At 32.8% G+C, this 23,601-nt stretch overlaps 2 protein-coding genes across 27 annotated transcripts in view; one reads left to right on the forward strand and one right to left on the reverse strand.

Moving 5' to 3' along the window:
• Positions 1 to 23,601, forward strand: part of etfa (electron transfer flavoprotein subunit alpha) — a 316,751-nt gene that overhangs the window by 163,006 nt on the left and 130,144 nt on the right. The window lies entirely within an intron of this gene.
• tpm1 (tropomyosin 1 (alpha)) overlaps positions 5,710 to 23,601 on the reverse strand; it is a 55,039-nt gene continuing 37,147 nt past the window's right edge. For 9 of the 26 annotated variants that reach the window (XR_012399800.1, XR_012399801.1, XM_005174371.6 and 6 more), the window contains 3 exons: positions 21,425 to 21,487; positions 20,726 to 20,795; positions 5,716 to 6,530 (listed from right to left, as the gene is read on the reverse strand). Coding sequence is in view for 24 of the 26 variants with exons in the window: in XM_005174371.6 (XP_005174428.1) it covers positions 6,448 to 6,530; positions 20,726 to 20,795; positions 21,425 to 21,487 (216 nt within the window). In the remaining 2 variants the exon portion in view is untranslated. 26 annotated transcript variants of the gene reach the window in all.

The raw sequence follows: 23,601 nt of genomic DNA on the forward strand, positions 1-23,601 counted from the left end.
TTATTATTATTATTAAATATATTATTATTATAAAAACGTTATACATTTAATCATAAATATAATACTTTTAATATTAATAATAATATACTTTTGCTATTACTTTTTGACACCTACATGTATATTGATTTCCTATAAATGTATTCCTTTTAATATTTTGATCCTTTAAATAATTTTTTTTTACATAATGCAATTGTTTGTTAATGAAATACTGAAATATCTATATACGGAAGGCAGTTTTTCTTTAATTATTATTAGTTTTGATAAGTCTGTAATAAGAAACAACATTTACTTTGATGCATTATTGTAACTTCCATCTGGACACGTACACATTTCTCAGTATATACATTCAAAAAACAATCGGTAATCATTCAAATATACCCACCTAAATATAATTACATACATTTCAATGGAGGCAAGTCCTGCAGGTCATTCATAAAAAAGCGTTAGTAAATGAATAAATAAACAGTGAAATAAATATTAGTCATGACACTCAAAATGTCTTTTAAATTGAAAGCGGATAAAGCTGTGGCTAATTGGCTGGTTTCTCAGCTTGCGTACAACGTCAGCCAATCAGATGTACGTATTTCTATCTTGACAGCAGGTCCCGCCTCCTCAGCCATACTGCGGTCAACAAACTTATGATTATTATTATCATTCAGTACACGCACGAGCGAGCAGTCACAGTTTGCGAATAAATATGAAACTAAACATCAATTAACACAGGCAGTTTAAAGTGAGCTACAGAGTATTGTGTCGTGTTTACGAACAGTAAGGATCACTGAACATCCCACTTTGTGTTATAATCATAGACTGTAAAATATAATATTAAAATGGAGCAGCGGAAGGCACATGCTCATGCTTTCTGCACAGGTGAATTCAGTTCTGTCAGATCAGTCCTTCATTTTGGTTTTTAAATCTACAGAAGATCTGGATTTCAGGACCAGTTCACCTTGCCAGAGGCTCCTCGGGCTCTGTGTGAACTATACAACAGTGTTCAGGTAGTTTATACATAAAATAATAATAATAATAATAATAATAATAATAATAATAATAATAATAAACAGGACTTTAATTCATAACATATCAGTATTGTTTTGCAATAACTATAATTCTATACATGGTTAAGTTATACTTTAAATAAATTTTCACTTTGTAAATATAAAATGTAATGCATTTTATGTGCTGCTTTTTATATGAATAACTCGTGTGTGTGTGTGTGTGTGTGTGTGTGTGTATATATATATATATATATATATATATATATATATATATATGTGTGTGTGTGTGTGTGTGTGTGTGTGTGTGTGTGTGTGTGTGTGTACACAAAACAAATAAATCATACAATAGTGTGTGGTTATTATAATGTATGAATTGGCATTTATAAAATAATTCAATTATTTAAATGTATTAGCTGTTATAAAGTATTTATACTCACACTTTCACACAAAAGTAAATATAAACATTTTTTTTAAAGTATTTTTGTAAACAAAAAATAATATAGTTTTTTAATTTTTGGGTCGTTTTGAGAACAATTTACTGAATTATATTTTAATATATTTAAATATCCACCTGCATGCCTTACAAATATAGTATTAGTATTATATAATGTAATAAAATGCTACTACTACCACCACCACTAATAATAATAAACAAAAACAATTAAACAACACACACAAATTAACTATGGACAATTTTTATTACCCAATTCACCTACACCACATGCCTTTGGACTGGGGGGAAACCGGAGCACCCGGAGGAAACCCACGCCAACACGAGGACAACATGCAAACTCCACACAGAAATGCCAACTGACCCAGCCAGGACTTGAACCAGCGACCTTCCAGCTTTGAGGCGACAGTCCTAACCACTGAACAGTAATATTACTTTATACAATGATGACCATGTTGTTTTATGTTTAATTGTTCAATCCCTGTACCTGAATACTGTCCGAAAACCGTAAAGCAGCGTTTACTCATCTTTGCTCTGTTGCAGTTTTATACAGTACTGTGCAAAAAACTTGGGCCACTAGTATTTTCACCAAAGAAAAAGACTTAAAGTAGGTTATTTCTGTAGCATGTCAGTTGTAAATATCAATTGACCTAAGCTACCTGAAAAACCACTGGCAAGTGCACCAAGTGTTTTAAATGTAAAGTGTGGTCATACCAAATTTAGTTATGATTATATAAGTTAATTGATAAATCAAATGTATTTATGCATTATTTTCGAAAGCATTTTTACACAAGTGCCTAAAACTTTGAACAGTACTGTAGCTGTCAGACTTCTTGTGCAGACAACAATCTAACAGTATAATTACAATTGATGAAAATATTGTATGGAAATGTAAATTAATATTTCTCTACGTCGCGCATTTTAAATCCTTTAAAACATGGCAACTTTTTGATTATCCACTGCTTATTGCACACTTAGAATCAGAATTACTATACTATTTAAAATTTTATATATTTATTTAATTTTATATGTATATGTTGCCTCACAGCAAGAAGGTTGCTGGTTCGAACCTCGGCTCACTTGGCGTTTCCGTGTGGAGTTTGCATGTTCTCCCTGCCTTCGCGTGAGTTTCCTCCGCGTGCTCCGGTTTCCCCCACAGTCCAAAGACATGCAGTACAGGTGAATTGGGTAGGCTAAATTGTCCGTAGTGTATGAGTGTGTGTGTGGATGTTTCCCAGGGATGGATTGCGGCTGGAAGGGCATCCGCTGCGTAAAAACTTGCTGGATAAGTTGGCGGTTCATTCCGCTGTGGCGACCCCGGATTAATAAAGGGACTAAGCTGACAAGAAAATGAATGAATGATTGTTTAAATATTTGTATATTTAATGATTATGCTACAAATATTATCTGATCAAGATTCATATTTTTATACAGTATAGAATTTATATTTGGTTAGATTACTTATTTTACTTTCATTTATTTTATATTTACATTCATTTTACATTTGTAATTCAGCCAATTACAAATATTTACTCTTACCACATGATTAGATTTACTATTATTAAATTCAATTACATATTTCAACAAACACAATCGTATATAGGGTTCAATTTAATCTCAAACATTTATATTTGATAAATGTCATGCATGTAAAAAATTCTCATGCACAGAAATGCATGTACACGTTTACATTACAAAATGTATTTTAACAAGCATTATGCTGCTATATAAATATCTTTAACATCTATTAACAATTCTGTTATTAATGTGTGGCTACGCTTTCATTTTGAATACATTAATATATTTAATAAACTAAATTTCCATTTTAAAAAAGCATATATAGTTTGCAATTTATCTTTAATCCGCACTCTGTGGATTCCACCAAGATGATCCAGCATTTTTCAGCTCTAAGCTCTAGAATACAGTTTACATCTGCCATCAAATCAGCAGTCAAAACACTGAGAAACGTCACCTTGGCATCATCATGCAACGGCGCAAATGTTGCATCAGCCTGAACAGAAGCAAGACTCGTGTCGTGTGGTTTTGTAATCGAGCTGTTTTAACTGCCAGTTTGTTCATTCAGCTGTCACAACAAGACTACAATCGAAATCTTACAATCAAAAAGTGCGTCCAAAAGCGCAAAACTACGCAGTTTTACACAATTCTGTAGTATAAATAGTGCACTTTAAATACCCGGATAATGCGCTCACTCAACCAATAAATGTAAATACATAACGTCGAACACTTAATATTTCATTTATATTTAAAACCCTTTATAGTAAATCTAAAAATGATGTCAAGATGCAAACATTTAGATCTTAAAACCCCACAAATGACTGAAAACCTCGACTGAAATCCTGTTTCTCATTGACTGTTGGCCTTATTTAATTTATTGCACTTCTCTATGATATGGATATTGCATGTGCTATTATCGTGATAACGATACCTTTCCGTGCAATATATTGTGCAGCGCAACCAAGCATTAATGCAAATGCAGCAGCAAACATTAACCACTTCCTTGATTGTTTACTTTTTACTTGTTTGTTTATTTGTTACTTGCTTATTTGTTTACTTTTGTTTAGTTGTTTGTTTACTTGTTTGTTTACTTTAGTCACTTGTTTGTTTGGCTACTTGTTTAGTTGTTTGTTTAATTGTTTATTAGTTTGTTTAGTTACTTGTTTACTTGTTTAGTGACATGTTTGTTTGTTTACTCGTTTAGTCACTTTGTTTACTTGTTTAGTGACATGTTTGTTTGTTTACTTGTTTAGTCACTTTGTTTGTTTACTTGTTTAGTGACATGTTTGTTTGTTTACTTTAGTCACTTGTTTACTTTAGTTGTTTGTTTGTTTAATTGTTTGTTTAGTTACTTGTTCGTTTGCTTGTTTAGTTGTTTGTTTGTTTGCTTGTTTACTTTAGTTGTTTGTTTAGCTACATGTTTGTTTACTTGTTTAGTCACTGTTTGTTTACTTTAGTTACTTGTTTAGTTGTTTGTTTGTTTAATTGTTTATTAGTTTGTTTAGTTACTTGTTTAGTGACATGTTTGTTTGTTTACTTGTTTAGTCACTATGTTTGTTTACTTTAGTTACTTGTTTGTTTGTTTACTTTAGTTGTTTGTTTAATTGTTTTAGTTACTTGTTCGTTTGCTTCCTTAGTTACTTGTTTGTATGTTTATTTTAGTTACTTTAGTTGTTTGTTTAGCAACTTTCTGTTTACTTGTTTTAGTTACTTGTTTGTTTAGTTACCTATTTAGTTGTTTGTGTAGTTCCTTACTTGTTTGTTTAGTTACTTGTTTTAGTTACCTATGTAGTTGTTTGTTTAGTTGTTTGTGTAGTTGCTTACTTGTTTGTTTAGTTACTTGTTTTAGTTACCTATTTAGTTGTTTGTTTAGTTACTCGTTTAGTGGTTTGTGTAGTTGTTTGTTTGTTTACTTGTATTTACTACTTTAGTTACTTGTTTGTTTACTTGTTTAGTTCTTTGTTTACTTCTTTAGTCACTTGTTTGTTTACTTGTTTAGTCACTTGTTTGTCTACTTGTTTAGTTCTTATTTATTTACTTTATTAGCTGCTTGTTTTGTTGCTGGTTTACTTGTTTGTTTAGTTACTGTTTGTTTAGTTACTTGTTTGTCTACTTGTTTCGTTCTTATTTAGTTACTTTTTTAGCTGCTTGTTTTGTTGCTGGTTTACTTGTTTGTTTAGTTACTGTTTGTTTAGTTACTTGTTTGTCTACTTGTTTCGTTCTTATTTAGTTACTTTTTTAGCTGCTTGTTTTGTTGCTGGTTTACTTGTTTGTTTAGTTACTGTTTGTTTAGTTACTTGTTTGTCTACTTGTTTCGTTCTTATTTAGTTACTTGATTAGTTGTTTGTTTTGTTGCTGGTTTGCTTGTTTGTTTAGTTACTGTTTGTTTACTTTTAAACGCCATATCAGAAGCATTAGCTATATTATTCAAGGCAACACTTGTACTAAGTATTCAAAATAAAATGTACAATCATAACTTTCTTAAACACAGACAAATAACAACGCTCAAAAGTCATAGAAGTTACAGTTTGATCAAGATAAATATTGTAAAATTCCTCCCCAGAAGACCAACTATTAATAATCACAGGTAGCAGAGAGTGAGATTAATTAACATATTAGGCAACATCCTCATGATTATTGTGAAAAGATAATGAACAAACACAAAGAGGAAACCAAACTCACCTCTTTAGTGCTCAGGAAATGCTGAAAGCAGAAGCATCAACTCTTCACAAACAGACACCAGGCTTTGGAAAACGTCAAACGGAGTGGCTTTATTTATTTATTTCAGCTTTGTACATTTTTTTTGTATGACATACACTTAATACATCTACATTTAAAATGACTAAAATCAACGAGGCACAAACCCAAATATGATCTCATCATATTGGTTTTCTTTCTGAAGTTCAAAACGCAAACATTTTGAACCACGTGGTTTTCGGCGTAAGCAAAAATAATGTTGCCTGACATCTTGTAGCAAAACAGAAGGAAAACCAAAAAAATAAATAAAAAGAAGAGTATTTAAGTCCCTTTAGGGCTGAATATTGGCACAAAGAATGATATCCAAATTTGAAAAAAAGTGTATATTCATAATAAATCTCTAAATCTACACACTGCTAGACTTCTGCCTTCACAGTAGCACCAGTAATACACAGGACAACCTAATCCCATGTACACTATAAAACAAAAAGAGCTAAATTTCGATTCAACTTGGCTTCAGACTCGAGCGTGTCCACTAGAACCGTTATGTGCATATATATATTTATATTCAATTAAGTGCAATCGCTAACTTTGTGCACGACCAGAATAAAACGAACACGTACCATAGTATTACATAAAAAAACACAAATAAAATACAAAGGAACTAAAGCTTTCGTAACAAATGGCACATGTTATTCAATCTGATAACTGTCAGGACGAAAAAAGAAAAATAATAACGGTTACAAAATGCAGACATCATCATCATCATCATCATGTGAGCAGGATTCACATGTTATTCAGCTCCAATAGAGTCTGTTCCAACATCTGGTTCATATCGAGGTTTTCTTCTTTAGCGTGTGAGAGTTTCTCTGTTAGAACATCAAGTGAGAGACATGTTAATATAAGTGCAAAGCATGTAGGGAACAAAACATGCAGTGGTTTCCTTCAGCATGTGCAATAATAGACACTGGGGTGTGCGATATTTATGATAATATTGAAAACTGTTGACATTATCAAGCGTCACTCACTTGCAAAAACTAACATAAGTGCATCTTAAAGGGTCAGTTCACCCAAAAATGATAAATTGTGGCTGTTTTTGATAGTTTAGTAAGATCACACTAGCAAACGTGGAATTTTCCCAAATATTAGCATATGTGTGTGCGAATACAAATATGATATTGACTTCCAAAAACAAACAAAAGTGCATCTCTAAGGGTCAGTTCACTCAAAAATTAAAAATGGTCACCATTGACATCCATAGTAGCAGCAAAAAATATTATGGCTGTGTTTTTTGTCTGTTGAACCCAAAGGAAGATATACTAAAGGAAAAAAACTAAGGACACCAGCCCTCCAGGATTGAGTTTGGGCACCTCTGCTCAAAAGTTTCATTCATAAAGAGAGTCCATTGCCTTATTTCTAAATGAATCAGTCGTTCTGAACGAATCATTTAAATGGCTCGGTAATTGCGAAACGGACTAGTCACAATTAATAAAAGTCTAATCGTCATTAAATGAAAACCCTCAATATCGCACACCCCCATTTCTCACACTCAATTCATGCTTACTTTTAAATGTCTTCGCAGAGATACATTATATGTACACATACCGATATACATGTGTTCATATATAAATATATATATATAAACAGACACAGTTAAAGAGTGCTGACTCTTTCAGAAAGCAAGGCATTACATGACATCCTGATTATAGTTTTAGCCATCCATTAGCTAAATGCTGCCTTCAAGTCAATCTGAGACGGGTTTACAAGTTGAATTCAAAGTTTCGCTTGCAATTAAATATGCGTTGGTCAATTTCTCTTTTGGAAAGGGAATCGAATTTTATACATATGGCAGTAAAGTACAATTTGTCATGTCAAAATATAAGTGGGGCACATTGTTTTTATATTACAACAAACCAAAAATAAATAATTTCTTTAATATAATAAATTAGATTTTTTTTCATTTGTATTTGGTGCTTATTAATATCCTTAAAATTCGTAAAACTGCTGTTTAACATTCAGAAAAAAATCATGATTATTTTATATATAACTTATGACGCCTGCAATTTTAAGTAAAAGGCTCAAAGTTTAAATTAAATTCTGAGTTTATTGGCCATATAAGACATGTTTGGTACAATTTATTGCAATTTTTAGACCAGTGCAACCCCAATTTTCCTGTTTTGTGCCATGTTTAAACAGCAAATCCATTTGGGCCACTTTGTGGACTCATGGGTGTGCCAGTCTAAAAAGGAGGTGTGCCAAGGCATTTTGCTATTTTGAAGAACTGAAATAGACCACGCCATTAACCAACTAAAAGCTGCTCTAAAGTCGAGTGCAGAGCGCATTAGTTATGCACCTATGCGGTCCAAAAGCTTACACGTTGCTGAATACATACAGGATGTACAGCAATGCACAACTATCTTTACAAATAAAAGAAATTAGGGGATTAAAATGTAACAGACGTTATTATTTTCTACATAAATGCAAAAACACTGCCTTCAGTGGAGTGAGTACAACACTGTTTTATTATCCACAAAAGTAAAGGAGTAAAAAGTAAAGAGGCTAAATGGAGGAGGCTCATTCTTTATCCTTACAGAATGTGCAACACATGGTCTGTTTAACTGTTTTCTCGCTAGTAAAGAGTTCAGTTTTTACACTTACAAAGTCTGCAATGTAAATAGCAAATGTGCCATGGGCCGATGCAACCGACTCTTAAAGGGAATGTGAGATGAGACTCTGTATGTTATGCTCAAAACATTCCCATAACTCATTAAGAGAATAAGCACAACCCTGTTAGATCATGTGCCGAGGCGCAGACTGTATTTTCAGTCCTTAAAATAGCAAAACTGGATCTGGACATGTCTTTAATACTTTTGCGCCATGTGCTAAATGTCAAACTTTAATATTTACAATTTGAGCTGAGATTTGCGTCACAATTATCTTTTTTTTTAATGTTGTGGAAAACTAAAATAGTATGCAAAACCTCAGATCATTCAATTCTAAGTGTGCCTCACACAGGTGAGTGGGCTTGATAAACCACCTGTAGAAAACATTATTTCTCTCTCTGGCATCGATACTTGCAGCAGTTTTTGCATAAGATACTTTTTTTATAGTCATTTCATATCTATAAAAAACAGCACATTTATGAAGTGAGCTTTACACATGTGAGTGGGGTTGCCAAACCACCTGTAGAAACACTCTTCTCTCTATATGCCCCACTTAAACTTTTTATTCTAGCAAACTAACAGTTCCTTTGTATAACTAGCACTTCTTGTGTGTATTGCCTCTTCTTGCTGAATACCTAAATGCCTCATTATAAGTCGAAATTTGAGAACAAACACATCTGCTAAATGACTAAATATAAAATGTTCAATTCCAGATTTCTGAATGGTGGTGCATTTAGAGGTATCAATAGTGCACAAAACATGACGTACCAATCGTAATTGTGAAAAATGTAAATCCTAAACACGATCTTGCATGACATGAAGGCAGCAAAAGTGTAACCGTTACAGAAACCCGTTCTTTGAACATTCAGCCACATCAGCATTCATTTTAGACACCATTTGGTGACGAGCAACAAAAGTCCAGACTAGTTTAATCCTCATTCAAGGCCATTCTGAGCTCGTTGGAGAGCAGGCGGTTTTTCTCTAGTTGCTGGTAGAGTCGGTCTACAGCAGCGCCAATGCAGCGGTTAAGACAAGACAAAAGAGAGAAACAGAGGAAGAAGAGCATGAGGAAAGAGGAGACGAGGACGGGTTAGTTCACACACATTCAAACCAACCTTGAGGAAGAGATTGTGAAGGAGAAGACTGGAGGAGTTTGAAGGAAAAATCACGAGTCCAATAATAAGAGAAGCACATTTAAAACCTCATTTAACGCAATTGTTTTGGTGTGTTCAGGAAGAGATGCACAAATGCTGAATTAATGAACGTTTTAATTTAAAAAAGCAATAAGAAAATGCTGCTTAAAAGAATTCAGCTTTCAAATGGTATTTACTTAATGTTTTAAATGATTAAAGTAATCATGCTTGGTTTTCGGGTCATTTTAGACCCAGGTATGCAAGTGTCAAAAAGACTTTTATAATTTTACATACACTCACTTTACATAAAAAACACTGATCTGACTTTATATAAAATTATTATTTATATACCTTAAGTATATTTTGCCTTTCCCATATTTCACCACCTTTTGGGATGCATTTTATTGATCAGTATTATTGTAATGATGTTTATTTATCTGCACACTTCTGATTATTAATAGCAACCTGTACATATATTGTAAATCTGTTCATAGCGAATCCAACCTGTATATAATGTTGACAGTACATCCATCTGTAAATATCACCATAGTTTTTCTAAAACTACACTTTATAACTGATACCTGTATCCTGCACTTGCTGCTATTGCACTGCTGGTTAGACCTAAACTGCATTTCGTTGCATTGTACTTGTACTTGTGTAATGACAATAAAGTTGAATCTAATCTAAATAATAAAAAATAATATTAACTCTGCAGCATAAAGCAAGTTCATGGCAGTAAAATAAATGTATTTGGTTGATCAGGCTCTTGCTGGCCTGTCACTTAAATTAAATCAAAGAAATTTCACAGTGTGTTATTTGAAACAATGTAAAACAATGACCTACTTTACAAATAATCTACATTGATAATTCTTAAATGTAAAGTTAAAGGTACCTTTTAATTGCTTTCCAGGACCTGTTCCTTTGGTTATAAAACAACTTCTTTATCCCAAAAAAATGTTATGGGATAAAATCCAAAATGCTAATTCACTCTGCCCTCCATGCATCTCAAAGCTGGTGTCGGGCTGGTACTTAATTACTGTAAATGGGGTTAATTCTGCTAACTCTCACATTTTCATAATATCCGATATATTAAATTGGATACCTCATCAATTAAGAAAAAAAAAAAAGGATTTTGCATAAAACATTAATGATGAGGAGAGTATCTGAGAGTTATTTTTGTAATAAAACGGCAGTAAATGCAGTAACGCATAATAACTTTCCTGGTAACATTTATGACTAGCACTTTTTGACAGTTCTGAGCTCTCACACCAACTGTAAACAGCAGATTAAAAGCTTAGCGTCCACTTTCAGAAACATGATAAACACAAAGTCAGCAAGCCAGTTTCTACTAGTAAGAAATACATTATATATGCTTAATCCTCTTCAGAATTATATATATATATATATATATATATATATATATATATATATATATATATATATATATATATATATATATATATAAAAACATGAAATAAATGTACAAATGCATCACTGAGGCAATACCCTTTTTAAATGAACCCATTTGTACGTAAAGGAGTGTGTATATTAACATAGTAATCCTTTTAAAGTACATACAAGTACTTTAAAAAAAGAATTAAAAAAATGTACTTTTTGAAAGGGTACCATCCCAGTGATAGTTTTTGTATCTACATATATGCATTTTTTTAAAAAGATTTTTCATTTAAAATTATAATCAAGCCGTCATTTTGAATAAACTGTTCAAACGAGCAATATTGCCTTGGCAACTGGTTGAAAAGAATTGTTTTCAGAAAACATCATGGCCCTGTACTGCGACATTAGCAATTGTTTTAAAATACTATTATGTTACATTCTTATTCTAAACCGGATTTATTTTCTTAATGAATATGTAGCTTACATATTATATTAAAATGTGTTATTTTACTGACATCAGTGTGCAAAACATTCTCATTCTTAACTAAAAGTCTCCACTGTAAAAAAAAAAAAAAAAAAAAAAAAAAAAAAAAAAAAAAAAAAAAAATGCTGAGCTCCACACAATTCCTTCATGCTTTCCCAACACAAATCGATTAAACCAACTTAATAAAGTTTTACAAATTTAAGTGGATTGTACATAAAACAATTAAGTTGTCCCCCGCCAAAAAAACATTAAGAATCGTGTTGTTTCAAATCCTTTTAAATAAGTAATTTAAATAAACAGCAAGTCATATTTTGACAGGTGAATAAAAAGTGATTAGTTAAAAAAGTGAGTAAACTCATTACCTTCAAATTATTCGATAAAACTCTTTAGTTTACTAAACAATGGTGCAGTATGTAAAGTTTGACACCCAGTGGTTGACCTAGGTATTGCAACCCCTGGTTCAAAACACAGGCAAGAGTAGGTTGCCGACATCAACGAAGGCTGATTTTAAAAGTTCTAACTAAAAGCAAAGACAGATGGAAAACTATTTCCCATATTAAAATGAGATTTTGTCCTAACCAACACCTGAAATGTATGTTTTGGAAATGGCTTATTTCTGAAACTGACAATTATCACCTCAGGTACACCTCACATGCTTTATTCAGTGTTAAATTCTATTAATGCGAGTTTGAATGGCATGTTAAATGACGTTTATTGCCCTACTAAAAGCAGCAGGAGATAGTTTTGCTAAAATAAACCGTTTGAATTGGATCTTCAGAACTGTGCAGGCCAACACATATCAGTGATTCAGCATCTACATTTAATAATGTTAAACAAGTTTAATATGTATTAATTAGATTATAAACCTTACCATTTCGTTGGAGTGCAGTACGTGCACTATTCTGTGCTTCTGAATGGCTGTATTTAACTTTGTCATGTTTTGTCTGGTGCAAACAGTCAAATTGCTCATCACTGCAAATCTCATAGTATAGCGTGTTTTTAGGACACAGGGTTACAATTTAACCTGCTCACCAAATGTTAACGTTCATAATACTTCTATTATTTGCGAATTAATAACCACCTCATGTGGAACTCTGAATCTGCATCTCATTTCAGAGTCAGCTACTGTCCACCAGAGGTCGTATTTCAGTCGTGGACACATGCTTTGAGAGCCTTTATGACTGAATAAATCACACCAAGGCAACCCGAGATGCTGAAATATAACTGGCTAAACTGGCATTGTGCAGGTTAAAGGGACCAAAAACAGAAACCAAAGCAGACGTTCCAGCACATAACGCACATTTTCAAAGCAGAATATCAGACTTCAGCATTGTTTTTCAGATAAACAAAAACATTCACTTCAGCATGTTTCTTAAACATCTGCAAACATTTGATGGCATTTTTATGCTTTAGAAGAGTCAAAAACGTACATACAGCACCTTTAATGTTTTAAAGTTACAACATAAATACTTAATTTTTTTTTATTTTACAAAAATCAACTAGTCTTTAAGGCAATAGGTTTACTTTTACGGCCAGTAATCACTTTTTGCAGTGTGGGATGCGTCACATTCACTAATACTGCAGTATGAGCACCAACAGATAGTAGAGCGGTTTCATTGACAGCCCTTAAAACAGAGAAGACCATCATGTACTTCCTTGATTAAAAGCCTCAGGAATTTGAATAGTAGGAAAGCATGAATTTGCCTAATATGAAAATGCAGGGAAACCGACGTGCAGACACGCTCTTCACATGAAAACCCATCAGCTTAATTAAACACTAGACGAACGAGAGCTCAATAAAACAAAACCACAACCATAGAAGAAGAAAAAACAGAAGACTTCCAGTGCTTCGGACTTTATTAGAGCCACGGCAATAAAAGCAATCCGAAAAAAAATGAAGAGAAACAAACGACGACACAAAAAGGACAAGGTTTACAGAGTTTTACATACAGGAGAGAAAATGAAAGCTGTACAAGAGGAGATGATAAAAACACTTAGATGAAGAGAAATGAGAGAGAGAGAGAGAGGGATGAGAGAATAGGAAAGGCTGGAAAGAGCAGAGTGATGATCGATCAGCCGGCGGGACGCGTCTGTGATGAAGTTTATCTGCGCAGGGAAGAGCAAGAAAAAGTGGTGATGGACGGGGCAGAGGGAAAACCAGACAACACATCAAAATAGGGAAGAAACCACGACACACGGGAGCTGCGGTGATCCAAAATGGACGCTGGTTAATTATTATTAAGAGTTCATTTGTAAAGTGCCCCTGTTGTTTTATTTTAAGGCTGCCTGTTTTGTTTTCGTCTCCTGTAATGAGTTTATATCCATCCAAAACATTCATTAAATAAGTTAACTAAACACTTCCTGTCCGATAACTGAATTAAAGCACATTTAAAGGAGGCTTTCTATAATACAAAAGGTTTCTTTATTGCACCAAATTAATTTGAAAGGATCATTAAATATTATAGGATTGAAGCCACCCTTATTATTTAAAAAAAAGATGAGATTATTCTGCTATTAATAATAACAATAATGAATTCTCATTTCTCTCTGTTTATAGACTATAAGAGTCTAAATATGAAACTACAAGACAACTGAACAGAATTTACAAATATGATCCATTAAAAATAAGAGGCTGTGAACTTTTTTATTATAGATATTTATCCAAATCCCCACCAAAAACTGAATTTTAGCCCTTATAATAATAATAATAATAATGTGTAAAAATTTACACCCTCTTTTTTTATTGCCTTGTATTTCCTTTAGGAGCATTAATGTATGTTTTCTCTGTAATATTCTCCATTATTTGCAGATTTTCCATATCTGGGATATATTTATTCAATCATTCATTCATTTTTCTTTTTCTGAGTCTCTTATTTAATAGAGGTCGTCACAGCGGAATGAACCGCCAACTATTCCAGCCTGTTTTACGCAGTGGATGCCCTTCCAGCCGCAACCCATTACTGGGAAAATACCTGTGATATTACAGATAAATAGTGTTTTATACTTTCGAACTGGATGATTGTTGGTTATTTGCCTTATTTGGATTAAAGATTGATCAATTTAATTTAAAGACATTTGATTTAAATTATTTGGTTTAAAGATATTTAATAAGTCAATACAATCAAATTAGAACTGCCTTTCAGAATCCACATCAAATATTTCCACATTTCCCAAAATGCAAAAAAAGAGGGACAATTTATTCTCAAACAATTGTGTGTAAATATTTACATCCCCTATTATTTTTAATCCCCCATGTTTCCTTCTGGAGCGCAAGTAAATGTTTGCACTATTAAGATTTAAACCACAGTATTTAAAAACATTCTCTTATATCTACAGATTTTACATAACAGCGACACAGCAGATATTAATGTTATTGTTTTAAACTTACAAACTGGATGATAATTTCTAATTGCCATTTCCTTTTCTTAAAAAGACCTAGAATTATATAATCCACAGCTAACTAAAATAACATTTTACATCCCTCTTCAAATCATCATGAGCAAAAGTTTACAGACCCCATATATATATATATATATATATATATATATATATATATATATATATATATATATATATATATATATATATATATATATATATATATATATATTAATTATTTAATATTATTAATTCTTTTTTATGCATTATTCTTCCTTCTGGACAATCATTGAGTGTTTTTACTATTAAAAGTTGTCTTGGTTTTTGTTGTTGTTGTTTTTGCTCTTATTGTAAACTTGCTCATTTATTATTATTATTATTATTATTTTTAAAGAATTTCTTTTAATTTTATTTTTAACTTTTTTTTTTTTCATTTAGAGGATGTTTGTTTCTAATTCATACATTTAATTTGTTTTATTTTTAGGGGATAGTGGGAAAATAAGAAAAATAAGACAAACTTTTCCCCCCTATGTTGTATTGTTTACTTTGTATTGTCTTGTTAAACACCAATAAAAAAATAATAATAAATAAATGCATTTTTTCTTGGCATTTAATTTTCAATTTCATTCTTATTGTTAAATGTTTTTATAACCATGTGAGAATGCATATTTTTCTAAAAACTTTTGAAAAAGATGATTACTGGCAATTTTTATTAAGATATTATTATAGATGTTGCTTCTGAAAGATTACTACACCCCCCCCACCCCCCGATATATTTCACAGACAACAAAAATATTTCACCCATCAATCATAATGTGAATTTAATTATTTATAAAACATTTTAATGAATCATGTTTGCTTCAAAAGAATGAATAAATCATTTAGCAATTAGGAGGATTAAATATAATTTTTCATGCATTTCAAAAAATAAATAAAAATCAATTTCAAAATTCTCTTGCATCAATGTTCATGCACAATTGTAAGAGATCTTTGTATATTCGTGCTGGACACCAAATCTTCCTTTTTGGAAGACAGCAACTTTGTCTATCTGATCTCTGAAACTTAAAATAAGCACAGCAGGGGCACCTTAGTCTCCATCTAAGCACTATGTACCTGTTGTTTTTCTGCTCATTGGCCATTGAGGGGAGCCACACAACCACACGGCTGACTTACCAAACAGCACACAGCCCTACAGAACTACTACATAGTGTCACGACATCTAACATGATGTCGACAGATGAGCTCACAAAGCATCTCTACACTGCGGGCTTGGGCCTTCTTCTGAACAGAAGAAGACCTTGTTAGTAGATCAATTTACATTAGAGAGAAGAAAAATCACACACGAAGGAAAAAACGCTTCCCACTGGAAAACCGCGGTGCATTTCTGAACATGCTTTAGGGTTAAAACTATGGTCGAATAGGACCGGGCTGGGTGATATGGAGAATCATTTTGTATTACTGGTTTTACAAATCACCATCTTAAATAACTATTATTAGATAACTTTAAAATAAAAAGTATTATAACATGAGAGAGATCAGATTTAAAGGTCTCGTGAAGTGCTTTGAAATGTGCTTTTTTTTTTATTTGATGTTTGATCGAAAAAAAGAGAGGGTGGGATATCTATTAGCTACACCCCTTTAAAACAACAGCCAATAGTGTTTTGTTTTTATTAGTGCATCAAATGAAAAGCATATTGAAAGGGGTGGGGCTTGTCTAGAAAGCAATTGATTGGCCAGAAGATGTGATGAGAAACTGAATTATATTGAAAAAAAAATGTGTTGATCCATTTAGGCAAAGTGACAAACTGCTAGATTTGGATGCTTATATCAGGTTTATATCCTCCAAACGCTTTTGGGAGCACACTAGATATTGTTAAAACCATCATGCTGATACTAACATCTAAAAAATACTTTAATTTCACAGGACCTTTAGGACCGGCAACAAACAACGTCAGGAAATTATATATATACTTGTAGCATTCTGCATGTGCTAAATTGTGTTCAAGACTAAACACCACCTTTCAAAAGTTTGTCGTTAAGACTTTGTTTATTACTACTAATTATTATTATTATTATTATTATTATTATTATTAATAAACAATAATATTATTATTATTATCCCCCCCCAGAAGTCTCGACTACTCACCATGATTGCTTTTGTTTCATTAACAATACAGTAAAACATTAATTTTGTGAATTATATTTAACCTAAATAAATCTTCCATTTAAATACATGTTAAAATGGGATATATTTCCTTGATTCAAAGTTGAATGTGTTAAAATGTTCCCATTCTAATATAGACTGTAAATATATTTTATAAATATACTATAGAAGATATTTTAGCAAGCTTCATGGCTGCACCTATTCCATCCAAAAACACTTTAAAAATATTGTAAGATATAATTAATGCAATATAATGTTATTTATATTTATATAGCGCATTTACTATGTATGGCCATACACCCAAAGTGCTTCACAGTCATGAGGGGGGTCTCTCCACACCACCACCAGTGTGTAGCATCCGCTTGGATGATGCGACGGCAGCCACAGGACAACAGTCACAGAAACAGTGAAAGGGCCAATTTGGTGGATGGTTATGATTGGGAGGCCCTGATGGGTAAGGGACGATGGAGGGTATTTGGCCAGGACACTGGGGTTAGAAGTGCCATGGGATTTTTAATGACCACAGAAAGTGAGGACCTCAGCTTGACGTCTCGGCCACAGACAGTATAGTGTCCCCTTCACTATACTGGGGCATTAGGACTCAGACCTCCTGGCCTCACTAACACAATCTCCGACAGCAACCTGTTGAAAGGTACTGACCAGGTTCAGCCCTGCTCAGCTTAAATGAGTAACCGGTCTTGGGCTGCAGGGTGACATGGCTGTGTAATTTAACTTAGTGTAATTGTGACTATAAAAAAACTGGTTTCTATTTGAACATATTGCAAAAAGTAACTTATTCCTGTGATTTACAGCAAAATTGTTTGCATATTCCATGTCATATGATGCCTCAGAAATCATTAAAGCATAATCTGCTGCTCAAGAAGCATTGAGTGTTATATTTCAGAATGGTTTTCCTTTCAAAAACAAGTTTCTTCATGTTTTGTTGACAAATAAAGTGCAAATTCTTGGCTGATTTAAGTAAATAAAATGTACAATTGTCATTTTTAAACAAAATTGTAAATTAATAAAATATGTAATATTAGTGTATAAAAACAACTAAATTTTGTTTTCAGTGAAATACACCTAAATATTTCTGAAATATTTGGTATTTGTAACTCTATTTTAGAATTTATAATTCAAGATTTATTATGATTACTTTATAAATTAACCAAATAAATTAATTAACTTGAAATAATAAATTTTCAAGCCATATCTCCCAGCCCTAGTACTGACCAGCAACATTTACTTATTAAGTTAGCGGTTAAGATTGTTAAAACAATAGTTATAATTTAAAACCACAAAACTCCTATACACGGACTCCACAAGTCACGCGTCTTGTGGAGCTCCAGAGATAGCAGAGTGTTAAACAGAAGGAAGAGTCGCGAACTGTAGACGGGGTGAGAAGGGGGTTATGGGTAACGGGAAGGCACAGGCAGAGACCGCAGATGAATTACATTGAAGTCATGTCATTGAGAGCGTGGTCCAGCTCCTCGCTGATGGCTTTGTACTTGAGTTTCTGGGAATATAACTCATCTATGGGGATTCGGCATGAGTTTGATGGAGGGGGAAACGGAGGAACGGGTGAAGGAAGGATTTAAAGGAAACAGATGCAGGAGGGAAGCATCCAGTCCGGCGGCAGGACAGACCGCAGAGATGGAGAGAGTGGAGGGAAAACAGAAAAATCAAAGTTAAAAAGAATGAAAAGGAAATGAAACAAAGCAAATGAATGGATATCTCAAACAGATCAACTAATAATTCAGTCATCGTGAGGATAAAAAATAAAATATTTATGTGGAACGTTTTTATGTAAAAAAATTAGATCAGTCATTACATTTCACATTTGTTCCACATGCGTTCCAAAACAGTGCATCTCAAATTTTCAAAACGCATGTGGAACATAGTTTTGGAATGCAGTTTTGGAACACATGTAGAACATAATTTTGGAATGCACAGCTTTGAAACAATGTATGTGGAGCATCGTTTTGAAACTGTGTTCTACATGTGTTCCAAAATGGTGTTCCACATTTAAGTAGTAGAAAGCACCGTTTTGGAACGCAATGGATGTGAAACGCATTATTTCGGAATGCAAGTGATATACCATTTTGACACGGATAAACATAAAATATTTGGAACATAAAAAGAACACCGTTTTGGAATGCCTGTAGAACACCGTTTTGCAATGCACAGTTTTGGAACGCATGTACAACACAGTTTTGAACTTTGTTTGTTTGTTTTTACGCAGATGGAACATAATTTCGGAACGCACAGCTTTGGAACGCATGTAGAACAGTTTTGGAATGCACAGTTTTAGAAAGCAATGTGTGAAACATTGTTTTGGAATGCATGTTAAAACAATGTTCCATATGTGTTGCAAAACTGTGCAATTTAAAACGGTTCTACATGCGTTCTAAAACACATGTGGAACACTGTATTGGAATGCACCATTTTTGGAACGCATGTGGAATAGCGTTTTGCAGGTCGGCATGTGGAACATCATTTTGGAACGCACATGGAACACCATTTAACACAATTTTGAACGCATGTCGAAGACCATTTTGGAATGCACAGAACATGAAATTGTTTTGAAACATTGTATTGAGTTGCATGGAAACATTCCAAAACCACATGCTTAATGCTTGTTGCAAATATCTGTTCTCCATAAGTTGGAACCGTTTTAAATGAACCATTTTGGAACATTTTCATGTGGAAGTGATAATTTCCACTAATAACACATTAGTTCCAAATAGGTTACATGATTAATACATCTGAAGTTTATGTGACTCGTGTTTTTCCTGTTTGACAGTGGAAAAGAAATTTGAATGACAAAGAGGGCATTTACATCACACCCGTTCTAATAAAAAAATTATTTAACTCTTCATTTACATTTATTCATATGGAGGCCTGAAAACATAGAAAAAGGGTTTCAAAGTATAAACATTTAAAAAAAAAACCTTGTCTAACCTAAGACAACATTATACTATTATAAAAATATAATAAAGTAAAAATAAAAACTACATATTGAGCTATATTATATACACCATCTACTAGCTAAACAATTAAGTATAATTATTCAAAATACAAATATAATTGTTTATTGTTAAACTTAATTGTAAAGCATTTGTATTATTTTTAAGTTTACCTTTAAATGACTAAAAATAAAACACTTTAGTTGAATGGTTTTAGTTACATTACATTAACCCTGTTACTGAGTTCAGCAGCTTCAGTTGCCATTGTGAAAAATGTACTCTGGTATTTATATATTTTTAATTTTTTGATAAAATATCTTCATGTTCCACAAAAGAAAAAGAATTCAAAAAAGGTTTAAAACGAAATACAGGCAATATATATATATATATATATATATATATATATATATATATATATATATATATATATATATATATATATATATATATATATATATATATATATCTTTTTTTTTATCTTATAATGAACAGTCTTTGTTGAGGTACTTCTAAGGCTTCTAATGTAGCGTTATCATCATTACAGCGCAAACACGTCGGTGCCGTTATGAAAATGATCTTGCGCTTGTTGAACATGAGAAGACTATTGAACAGCAGCTCATAAAATCCAAATCAGGCTTAAACACTGCGTGTAACTCTACTAAACAAAGTGAAGTCTGTGTGTGGATCTGACAAGCGCTGAACTGAACAGATAAGGAGAAACAGAGAAGGGCAGGAGGTTTGAGAAACAGTATGACGGTAGAGAAATGAACAGCTGAAAGCTATATGACCTCAAGCTTAAGCAGATTTCTGCCTGAAGACTCTGAGAATGGGCTGAGATGTTCAATGTGTGACTGAATTAATAAACAAATGAAAATTCGTACCTTCAAGATCATCGATGGTCTTCTCAAGCTTGGCGACGGACCTTTCAGCGAACTCAGCGCGAGTCTCAGCCTGCAGATACAAATTAAATAATGACCGCTCTGAATGGCAATTAAATGCACTGAATCAAATGTTTTTATACTGCGATTAAGGCTGTTGGGTTAATTAAATGTTTTAGTCTAATTATTTACACAATATAGCAACTAATTATTTCAAATTAACTTCATATTAATGCATTTTTAACCATGTAATTTCCCCCAAAACTAAATTTGCAAGTCATTATACTGTTAAATGTGAAAAGCATAGACAGTACAAAAAGTAGGGTTTTTTTTTATTCAGCAATTTCTTACAAACTTTTAGACTTCCTGACACCATTATTTTTATTTTTAATTTACAGTAAATTGCTTAGAAATATTTAGACTAAATTATTTAATTCTGCTGAAAACAGTTTGGTTGCCTACATTCTTTAAAATGCTTATATTTAATAAAATAAAAAATAAAAAAATTAAAAATAAAATAAAAATAAAATCAAAAAATGTTATAGGCTTGTTTTTACATAAAGAAAAGGTTTCTGCATAGACCTCAGGCTAAAGAGCATGCATTAATAAAATTTTAAAACATTAACATACAACAGCTCTAACTGTGATTTATCCAGCTGAATCAATCTGAAACGTCTTTTACGGTGCTGGAGATGTGCTTACCTCCTTCAGTTTGTCAGTGAGCACCTTGATCTCCTCCTCATACTTGTCTTCTTTCTGTGAGTACTGTAAACATCACAAGACGAACAGACATTAGTACAAACCAGGAACACTCAACATTAGCTCTTCACTCAGTATCGCACCCTGCCTTTCAGTTACTGCACAGAAATCGGATTATTTTGGCTTATTATTTTGACCTGCTTAAAAGATCAGGCAGAATCTGGATATTTTAATACTGATCTCTGACTAATTTGGTTTTGGAAAACAAGATCAGATTAAAATATCCGGACAAACGGATCTGAGATGCAAGATGACCAAATGCATAGTAAATGAAACTTACCTTTTCACATGCGCTGTAAGATTTACATATGTGTTACACGATCAACAATATCAGTGCTGAACTTTAAAGCAGATATTTAAGTTTCTTAATTCTGTGGCGAAAGGCATAACTGGCGATTTACGTTTATTTTGCATCAATAAAGCATTTTAGTATTTAAAAAGTGGCCTGCATCATAACACTTTAATACTAGTGTAAATTATGTGAAATTGCAGACACTACCTTAAATTATATAATAATAAATATATCAATCAATAAGAATATTGGCCTATAATATAATGCCTATTATCGTACACACTGAAATTACACTAAAGCTGGCCTGTTACCTCAAATTGTATCTAAAAGCAGGCCCGGATTGGCTAATTGGGAGGACCGGGAGAATTCGCGGTGGGCCGGTCCGTTTTTTTGGCCACGATGGCCGGTGTCCCTAGCTCCAGACTCTGTTGCTCTCAGCAGTCGCACTTTTATCATTTATTTATTTATTTGACCACAGCCTCACTCTTTTTATTCATTATTTGGCCGCAGATCCGATTTTTTTTAAATCTATTTTCTCGCAGCCTTGTGAGCAAGATGCAGCCTGCAGGTTAATGATGATGTAACTCAGATGAGTCACTAAACTGGGAAAAGCTGTTGTGGCTAAGTGGTCAGCACGTTGCGTTACAATACCGCCGACCCGGGTTCGAACCCGGGTTTATTTTTTTTCATTTTTATTGTTAAGACGTATAATACTGTTAGGGTTGTTGAACATTTGAAGTTCTAAAGCAGCTGTTTTCTTGAAAAAGACGTGATAAGGTCATTTCTAAATCAGTTTCTAATGGCACTATTTCAATATAGTCAGTCATAAACTGAGGTGGGCCGGTCTGAGGCTTGAAACTCCAGGGGCTGAAAAGGAGTCCCACTCCGGCCCCGTTTTAAAGTATTGGCATCTTAAAAGCGCATTAGTATTCTGAAAACGGAAACTATCCTGGAGTGTTGTCCAATCATCAATAACAAAATCCAGCAAACAGAGTAAACCATGTACGAAAATGAACCCCTGGAATTACTTTCTCCACTGTGTTACAAAACGACATTTTCTAACTAATGGCATCACAGACCATTTGGTCAAAACTTCACTATATCTACCGCAGTAAAGAATTGAAAAATCAGTAAGACATTTTAAGGTAGCAGTCACTGCAGGAAGTGAAAATTATTTTTGCAGTGGCCCATCCAGAGTCCTGACTTAAATCCAATTGAGCATCTGTGGAGTGAGCTAAAGATCAGGGCGATGGCAAGAAAACCCTCCAAATTGATAGAGTTAGAGCTCATCGCTGAAGATAAATGAAAAGTGAAAATTATTTTTAAAGTGGCCCAGCCAGAGTCCTGACTTAAATCCAATTGAGAATCAATGGAGGAAGCTAAAGATCAGGGTGATGGCAAGAAGACTATCCAAATAGGGCAAAAATACCAGTGGAGACTTCATTTCACAATGATGCCTCTTAGGCAAATGATAATAAGATGAAGTCCGTGTCATTTCTAGTCAAATTTTTGGGTTGATAGTATAAGTGTATACTGTTAGACAATCCAATAACATTATGTACAAAGTAATAGTATGTCTATATTTAATATTATTAGAAATTGTAAGCATAACATTTTTATTATTATTATTATTATTATTAATCATCTAAATATTACTTATTACTTTTGAAAAAAATATTATTAATTAAATTACTATAGGCACTTTTCCTGTTCACATGCTAATGTACCTTTCCATTGTGTATATTTCTAAAATAAATAGTGGTTTTACTGTGTTCACACTGAAAATTCCTTAAAGAAAATGCATTTACAATTGCAGGATATTACACAA

This window comes from Danio rerio, chromosome 25 (assembly GCF_049306965.1).
Source record: "Danio rerio strain Tuebingen ecotype United States chromosome 25, GRCz12tu, whole genome shotgun sequence".
Taxonomy (NCBI): Eukaryota; Metazoa; Chordata; class Actinopteri; order Cypriniformes; family Danionidae; genus Danio; species Danio rerio.